The sequence below is a fragment of the Oncorhynchus gorbuscha genome, unplaced genomic scaffold (assembly GCF_021184085.1).
Source record: "Oncorhynchus gorbuscha isolate QuinsamMale2020 ecotype Even-year unplaced genomic scaffold, OgorEven_v1.0 Un_scaffold_4014, whole genome shotgun sequence".
NCBI lineage: Eukaryota > Metazoa > Chordata > Actinopteri > Salmoniformes > Salmonidae > Oncorhynchus > Oncorhynchus gorbuscha.
In genome coordinates, this window is record NW_025748133.1 from 466 (window position 1) to 10,000 (window position 9,535).

Consider the following 9,535-nt stretch of genomic DNA (forward strand, 5'->3'; position numbering starts at 1 on the left):
CATCTAAAACGTTGTATCATAAATAATGTTGTTATGTTATTGCAGATTATAGCTCGCCCCATTGTTGTTTACTCAAACATAATCTTATTATCAGTTTGCGTAGGCCCGCTCTCAGTGTTAGGCGCATAATGACAGGTTTGAGTAAAACTCCGCGGTGCGAGGGAGGGAGAGAGAGAGAGAGAGAGAGAGAGAGAGAGAGAGAGAGAGAGAGAGAGCGAGAGAGAGAGAGAGAGAGAGAGAGAGAGAGAGAGAGGAAAACGTCCTGCCTCTGAAAAGATTTCCTGTTTCGCGACAGAGAACCCACGTCCATGCTCTGACTCGACGTAGTGTTCCCTCTGCGTTCACAGAGAGATTCTTCAGCAGTGAGTGTTCAAGCTGAGCTGGAGAACGGTGTTTGGTGAAGGCAGTCTGCCTCTCGGAAAAGCGCGGCTCAAACTTTTCAACGCTGCGATCTTCGACTTCCACAAAGCTTTCTCTTTATGAAACTTTTTAAATTATTTATTGAAGCGGGATACATTTTAATGAACAACTGTGGTAAATATATTAACTGTCATGGAGCGACGTGGGTTTTCCTTACTTTGCTGGGGCACGATACCTTTCCTGTTTATATCCGTTCTGGAACCGAGCGGAGTCGGTGAGTTATTAAAGTTGAAGTTCATCCTCTTGACACTTGTACGAGATGTGCAGTGACGTGAACAACTGTCATTTACATTTTTGTTGTTGTTGTCATGACTACCCTAATGTTTGCCATTTAAAATAAGTCTAACTTGTAAAGACTCTGTATGAGCTATTGGTATATGGTGCGATAAGAGAATGTCTCTTCTAAACAGCGCAACAGGTGACACTTCCACAAAACATTGCAGAGGTTGAAGTTCCAGGATTTTAGGATAATATCACTAGATAATATCACTAGAACATAAGAAGAATAAGAATATATTATCATTAGATAATATCATTAGAACAAAATAAATAGGATATTTTTGTATACTAGGCTATAACCGACGTAATGACGTGTATCCTCCCCTCTGTCTGTCTGTTTACCGTTTATGTGATGCATGGGACTGTATTGGGCTACAGGAGGTGTTTGTATAACACATCAACCCAATACTGAATCCAGCCTTTTACCACTTTTCTCTTGCTGTAATGACGCCTCTGCAATCATAGGTGTTTAGTAAGACACGTAAATAAACCCTGGTCCATCCCATCTCTGCCCTCCCCTACCTCCCATCCCACAGAGAACCCCTCCTTCTCCCAATTCCCATCCCACAGAGAACCCCTCCTTCTCCTACCTCCCATCCCACAGAGGACCCCCTAACCCCTACCTCCCATCCCACAGAGAACCCCTCCTTCTCCCACTTCCCTTCCCACAGAGAAACCCCTAACCCCTACCTCCCATCCCACAGAGAACCGCTCCTTCTCCCACTTCCCATCCCACAGAGAACCCCTCCCCCACCCTCCCATCCTCTTCCCTTCCCCTCTCCTGTCCTCCTCTTCCCCCTCCCCTCTCCTCTTCTTCCATCTCTCATCTCCCCCTCTTCCTCTTCCCTGCTCTCCTCCTCTTCCCCTCTCCTCTCCCCCTCTTCCCTCTATCTTCCTCTTCCTTGCTCTCCTCCTCTTCCATCTCTCATCTCCTCCTCTTCCGTTTCTCGTCCTCTTCCCTCCCCATTGCTTCTCCTCTCCTCTCCTCTCCTCTCCTCTCCTCTCCTCTCCTCTCCTCTCCTCTCCTCTCCTCTCCTGGAGAGGCCTATTTTCAACCTGTAAACCCCACATACTAGAGAACTGCCAGCATCCTATGTTGTGTCACACACACACACACACACACACACACACACACACACACACACACACACACACACACACACACACACACACACACACACACACACACACACACACACACACACACACACACACAAACCACACACACGCACACACAAACAATCCAAGCCTGCCTCCTCCACAGTAAGTTGCTCAGAGCTCCTATAATACTAGATCACTCTGTGTGTGTGTGTGTGTGTGTGTGTGTGTGTGTGTGTGTGTGTGTGTGTGTGTGTGTGTGTGTGTGTGTGTGTGTGTGTGTGTGTGTGTGTGTGTGTGTGTGTGTGTGTGTGTGTGTGTGTGTGTGTGTGTGTGTGTGTGTGTGTAGGAAGTCGTTAAGTGTAGTACCACATCTCTCTGACATTTAGCTGTTTAAACATCTGGCTGGATTCTGTTGTTGTTGTTGCTCGTGGTGACACCTGTTAGCTAGTGGTGTCCTGTTAGCTAGTGGTGCCCTGTTAGCTAGTGGTGTCCTGTTAGCTAGTGGTGTCCTGTTAGCTAGTGGTGTCCTGTTAGCTAGTGGTGTCCCTGTTAGCTAGTGGTGTCCTGTTAGCTAGTGGTGTCCTGTTAGCTAGTGGTGTCCTGTTAGCTAGTGGTGTCCTGGCTAGTGGTGTCCTGTTAGCTAGTGGTGTCCTGGTAGCTAGTGGTGCCCTGTTAGCTAGTGGTGTCCTATTAGCTAGTGGTGCTAATAGTGTCCTGTTAGCTAGTGGTGTCCTGTTAGCTAGTGGTGCCTGGTAGCTAGTGGTGTCTATTAGCTAGTAGTGTCCTGTTAGCTAGTAGTGTCCTGTTAGCTAGTGGTGTCCTGTTAGCTAGTGGTGCCCTGGTAGCTAGTGGTGTCCTATTAGCTAGTAGTGTCCTGTTAGCTAGTGTGTCCTGTTAGCTAGTGGTGTCCTGTTAGCTAGTGGTGTCCTGGTAGCTAGTTGTCCTGTTAGCTAGTGGTGTCCTGTTAGCTAGTGGTGCCCTGTTAGCTAGTAGTGTCCTGTTAGCTAGTGGTGTCCTGTTAGCTAGTAGTGTCCTGTTAGCTAGTGGTGTCCTGGTAGCTAGTGGTGTCCTGTTAGCTAGTGGTGTCCTGTTAGCTAGTAGTGTCCTGTTAGCTAGTGGTGTCCTGTTAGCTAGTGGTGTCCTGTTAGCTAGTGGTGTCTTGTTAGCTAGTGGTGTCCTGTTAGCTAGTGGTGTCCTGGTAGCTAGTGGTGTCATGTTAGCTAGTGGTGTCATGTTAGCTAGTGGTGTCCTGTTAGCTAGTGGTGACACTTGTTAGCTAGTGGTGTCCTGTTAGCTAGTGGTGTCCTGTTAGCTAGTGGTGACACTTGTTAGCTAGTGGTGTCCTGGTAGCTAGTGGTGTCCTGGTAGCTAGTGGTGTCCTGTTAGCTAGTGGTGCCCTGGTAGCTAGTGACAGTGAGTCTGCCTGGTGGTGTTTTAATGTGTTCCAGTATGTTCTTAATCTCTTGTGCTGAGGGATTAACTCACATTTCAGTTATTTGTAGTTTTTTTAAACAATTCATTGACCGGTGTAGGTTCAATTATTTGAAATTCCTTTCATTTATTTTGTCCTGTGAGCTCAATGTACACACACACACGCACGCACGCACGCACGCACGCACACACACACACACACACACACACACACACACACACACACACACACACACACACACACACATTTATTTGGATACATCCATAACAATGAGCTAACGAGGTGTGATTTCACCTGTCGTAGAAAATGTGCCCTTCTCATCAGGAAGGACACTGTTGTTTAAGAGGAGCTCGACAAAAACACAGCTCACGCAATCACTTCAAACTGAACCTGGAAAGACTGCAAAACCAGCTGCATTTAATTTGACCCGTTTTCATATTGACATTCATTTGTATACAAGACCCCATAAAAAATTATGCTGATTCATGATTTCGACGGTCTGAGAAAACAAAGCCTTGCCTGTCTGTCTCATCCTGACCCCCGACCCCCGACCCCGACATGTTCATTACTACCGAGACAGCTGGATATCGAATTTCAATATGGAAACGATGTCGCAAACATCCGAGAGACAGACAGAAAGGTTTATACAAATCTCCGCTATTGAAAGAAATGTGAGGTCATGTCTTATATGCTTTTTTATAGAGGACATGAAGTTTTATAAATTGCCTGGCTGGGCTGATAAGACAGTGGATTGCACAATCAGATGGAACGAAGCAGATAGGCATTTTAATATCATAGATTTACCACCGTCTGGAATGCGGTTTGAACCAATCAGCGTCCAGGATTAGACCCCGCCCCTTGTATAACTAGTGTTGTTATACGCTGGGCTGCGTGGACACCTGGCCTCATTTGACCTGTTGTCAGTGCTGTTTAGTTCGTTTTAAAGGGTCCACAGATTGGTCAGGCTTACTGTGCCATGGCCTTCTGGGAGGGAGGTAGGGTGGGAAGGAGGGAGGGAGGGATGTGAATATGAACCCATGTTTACAGTAACCTCTCGCGGCCTTTACTCTGAGTGGAGAGAGAGAGATAGAGAGAGGGAGATATCTGAGAGAGGGCTCTGAGAGAGAGCTCTGAGAGAGAGAGAGAGAGAGAGAGAGAGAGAGAGAGAGAGAGAGAGAGAGAGAGAGAGAGAGAGAGAGAGAGAGGAGAGAAAGAGAGAGGAGAGAGAGAGAGAGAGAGAGAGAGAGAGAGAGAGAGAGAGAGAGAGAGAGAGAGAGAGAGAGAGAGAGAGAGAGAGAGAAGGCTCTGAGAGAGAGAGAGAGAGAGATCTGAGAGAGAGAGAGATCTGAGAGGGAGGGAGAAGATAGAAGGAGAGATAGAGAGCATCATATATATTCTGAGAGAAGAGAGAGAGAGAGAGAAGAGAGAGAGAGCTCCCAAACATCTATTTATGGAGGAGATGAGGAGAAGAGAGCAGGGGCCAAGGATCCTCCAAGTGGCTGCTGGGTATTTGTTTATCTGACCATATTAGTCTTGACTTAGTCAGCTACACTCTTCGAAAAAAAAGTTGCTATCTAGGAACTAAACGTTTTTGGGGGGCTGTCCCCATAGGAGAACCCTTTTTGAACCCTTTTTGGAGAGTTAGAGGGGGAGACAGGGCAAGACAGTATATGAGGGGGAGAGTTAGAGGGGAGACAGGGCAAGACAGTATATGAGGGGGAGAGTTAGAGGGGGAGACAGGGCAAGACAGTATATGAGGGGGAGAGTTAGAGGGGAGACAGGGCAAGACAGTATATGAGGGGGAGAGTTAGAGGGGAGACAGGGCAAGACAGTATGAGGGGGAGAGTTAGAGGGGGAGACAGTATGAGGGGGGAGAGTTAGAGGGGGAGACAGGGCAAGACAGTATGAGGGGGGAGAGTTAGAGGTGGAGACAGGGCAAGTTAACCCACTGTTCCCTGAACAAGGCAGTTAACCCACTGTTCCCCTGAACAAGGCAGTTAACCCACTGTTCCCCTGAACAAGGCAGTTAACCCACTGTTCCCCTGAACAAGGCAGTTAACCCACTGTTCCCCTGAACAAGGCAGTTAAACCACTGTTCCCCTGACCAAGGCAGTTAACCCACTGTTCCCCTGAACAAGGCAGTTAGCCCACTGTTCTCCTGAATAAGGCAGTTAACCCACTGTTCCCCTGAACAAGGCAGTTAACCCACTGTTCCCCTGAACAAGGCAGTTAAACCCACTCTTCCCCTGAACAAGGCAGTTAACCCACTGTTCCCCTGAACAAGGCAGTTAACCCACTGTTCCCCTGACCAAGGCAGTTAACCCACTGTTCCCTGTACAAGGCAGTTAACCCACTGTTCCCCCGAACAAGGCAGTTAACCCACTGTTCCCCTGAACAAGGCAGTTAACCCACTGTTCCCCTGACCAAGGCAGTTAACCCACTGTTCTCCTGAACAAGGCAGTTAACCCACTGTTCCCCTGAAAAAGGCAGTTAACCCACTGTTCCCTGAACAAGGCAGTTAACCCACTGTTCCCCTGAACAAGGCAGTTAACCCACTGTTCCTCTGAACAAGGCAGTTAACCCACTTTTCCCCTGAACAAGGCAGTTAACCCACTGTTCCCCTGAACAAGGCAGTTAACCCACTGTTCCCCTGAACAAGGCAGTTTAACCCACTGTTCCCTTGAACTTGGCAGTTAACCCACTGTTCTCCTGAACAAGGCAGTTAACCCACTGTTCCGCTGAAAAAGGCAGTTAACCCACTGTTCCCTGAACAAGGCAGTTAACCCACTGTTCCCCTGAACAAGGCAGTTAACCCACTTTTCCCCTGAACAAGGCAGTTAACCCACTGTTCCCCTGAACAAGGCAGTTAACCCACTGTTCCCTTGACCAAGGCACTTAACCCACTGTTCCCCTGAACAAGGCAGTTAACCCACTGTTCCCCTGAACAAGGCAGTTAACCCACTGTTCCCCTGAACATTGGTAAAATAAAAACATGCCTCCTGATGCAGTTGGTTGATGTTGTATATTTTGAAGCTGAAACAGGATGTTTTGGTTTCTGGAAGGAAATATGACAGGGAAGGACATTCTTCACCTCCATTGTTTTATTCACTTCCACATCTGTCCATGTCTCTGTGAGGAGTGTATTATTTAGCTCCATGTCTCTGTGAGGAGTGTTTTATTTAGCTCCATTTATATCCATGTATCTGTGAGGAGTGTTTTATTTAGCTCCATTCATATCCATGTATCTGTGAGGAGTGTTTTATTTACCTCCATTTATATCCATGTATCTGTGAGGAGTGTTTTATTTAACTTCCCCTCTAACTGACTGTCTCTGACAGACAGTACTAACATCCCCTCTACCTGACTGTCTCTGACAGACAATACTAACATCCCCTCTACCTGACTGTCTCTGACAGACAGACAGTGACTGTCTCTGACAGACAGACAGTACTAACATCCCCTCTACCTGACTACTAACATCCCCTCTACCTGTCTCTGACAGACAGTACTAACATCCCCTCTACCTGACTGCAGACAGTACTAACATCCCCTCTACCTGACTGTCTCTGCCAGACAGTACTAACATCCCCTCTACCTTACTTTCTGACAGACAGTACTAATATTCCCTCTACCTGACTGTCTCTGACAGACAGTACTAATATCCCCTCTACCTGACTGTCTCTGACAGACAGTACTAACTTCCCCTCTACCTGACTGTCTCTGCCAGACAATACTAACATCCCCTCTACCTGACTGTATCTGACAGACAGTACTAACATCCCCTCTAACTGACTTTCTGACAGACAGTACTAACATCCCCTCTACCTGACTGTCTCTGACAGACAGTACTAACATCCCCTCTACCTGACTGTCTCTGACAGACAGACAGTACTAACATCCCCTCTATCTGACTGTCTCAGACAGACAGTACTAACATCCCCTCTACCTGACTGTCTCTAACAGACAGTACTAATATTCCCTCTACCTGACTGTCTCTGACAGACAGTACTAATATCCCCTCTACCTGACTGTCTCTGACAGACAGTACTAGCTTCCCCTCTACCTGACTGTCTCTGACAGACAGTACTAACATCCCCTCTACCTGACTGTCTCTGACAGACAGACAGTACTAACATCCCCTCTACCTGACTTTCTGACAGACAGTACTAATATTCCCTCTACCTGACTGTCTCTGACAGACAGTACTAATATTCCCTCTACCTGACTGTCTCTGACAGACAGTACTAATATCCCCTCTACCTGACTGTCTCTGACAGACAGTACTAACTTCCCCTCTACCTGACTGTCTCTGACAGACAGACAGTACTAACATCCCCTCTATCTGACTGTCTCTGACAGACAGACAGTACTAACATCCCCTCTACCTGACTGTCTCTAACAGACAGTACTAACATCCCCTCTACCTGACTGTCTCTGGCAGACAGTACTAATATCCCCTCTACCTGACTGTCTCTGACAGACAGTACTAACTTCCCCTCTACCTGACTGTCTCTGACAGACAGACAGTACTAACATCCCCTCTATCTGACTGTCTCTGACAGACAGACAGTACTAACATCCCCTCTACCTGACTGTCTCTAACAGACAGTACTAACATCCCCTCTACCTGACTGTCTCTGACAGACAGTACTAACATCCCCTCTACCTGACTGTCTCTGACAGACAGTACTAATATCCCCTCTACCTGACTGTCCTGACAGACAGTACTCTACCTGACTGTCTCTGACAGACAGTACTAACATCCCCTCTACCTGACTGTCTCTGACAGACAGACAGTACTAACATCCCCTCTACCTGACTTTCTCTGACAGACTTTCTGACAGACAGTACTAATATTCCCTCTACCTGACTGTCTCTGACAGACAGTACTAATATTCCCTCTACCTGACTGTCTCTGACAGACAGTACTAATATCCCCTCTACCTGACTGTCTCTGACAGACAGTACTAACTTCCCCTCTACCTGACTGTCTCTGACAGACGGTACTAATATCCCCTCTACCTGACTGTCTCTGACAGACAGACATTACTAATATCCCCTCTACCTGACTGTCTCTGACAGACAGTACTAACATCCCCTCTACCTGACTGTATCTGACATACAGTACTTATATTCCCTCTACCTGACTGTCTCTGACAGACAGTACTAATATTCCCTCTACCTGACTGTCTCTGACAGACAGTACTAATATCCCCTCTACCTGACTGTCTCTGACAGACAGTACTAACATCCCCTCTACCTGACTGTCTCTGACAGACAGTACTAACATCCCCTCTACCTGACTGTCTATGACAGACAGACATTACTAATATCCCCTCTACCTGACTGTCTCTGACAGACAGTACTAACATCCCCTCTACCTGACTGTCTCTGACAGACAGTGCTAACATCCCCTCTACCTGACTGTCTCTGACAGACAGTACTAACATCCCCTCTACCTGACTGTCTCTGACAGACAATACTAACATCCCCTCTACCTGACTGTCTCTGACAGACAGTACTAACATCCCCTCTACCTGGCTGTCTCTGACAGATGGTACTAATATCCCCTCTACCTGACTGTCTCTGACAGACATACATTACTAATATCCCCTCTACCTGACTGTCTCTGACAGACAGTACTAACATCCCCTCTACCTGACTGTCTCTGACAGACAGACAGTACTAACATCCCCTCTACCTGGCTGTCTCTGACAGATGGTACTAATATCCCCTCTACCTGACTGTCTCTGACAGACAGACATTACTAATATCCCCTCTACCTGACTGTCTCTGACAGATGGTACTAACATCCCCTCTACCTGACTGTCTCTGACAGACAGTACTAACATCCCCTCTACCTGACTGTCTCTGACAGACAGACAGTACTAACATCCCCTCTACCTGACTTTCTCTGACAGACAGTACTAACATCCCCTCTACCTGACTTTCTCTGACAGACAGTACTAACATCCCCTCTACCTGACTGTCTCTGACAGACAGTACTAACATCCCCTCTACCTGACTGTCTCTGACAGACAGTACTAACATCCCCTCTACCTGACTTTCTGACAGACAGTACTAATATTCCCTCTACCTGACTGTCTCTGACAGACAGTACTAACATCCCCTCTCCCTGACTGTCTCTGACAGACAGTACTAACATCCCCTCTACCTGACTGTCTCTGACAGACAGTACTAACATCCCCTCTACCTGACTTTCTGACAGACAGTACTAATATTCCCTCTACCTGACTGTCTCTGACAGACAGTACTAACATCCCCTCTACCTGACTGTATCTG

At 47.2% G+C, this 9,535-nt stretch overlaps 1 protein-coding gene across 1 annotated transcript in view; it reads left to right on the plus strand.

Moving 5' to 3' along the window:
- Nucleotides 1-288: 288 nt before the first annotated feature.
- LOC124028313 (TGF-beta receptor type-2-like) overlaps nucleotides 289-9,535 on the plus strand; it is a gene marked incomplete at its 3' end in the record, with an annotated part of 39,099 nt that continues 29,852 nt past the window's right edge. The window contains 1 exon segment of the mRNA XM_046340419.1: nucleotides 289-634. Within this exon segment, the coding sequence (XP_046196375.1) occupies nucleotides 553-634 (82 nt within the window).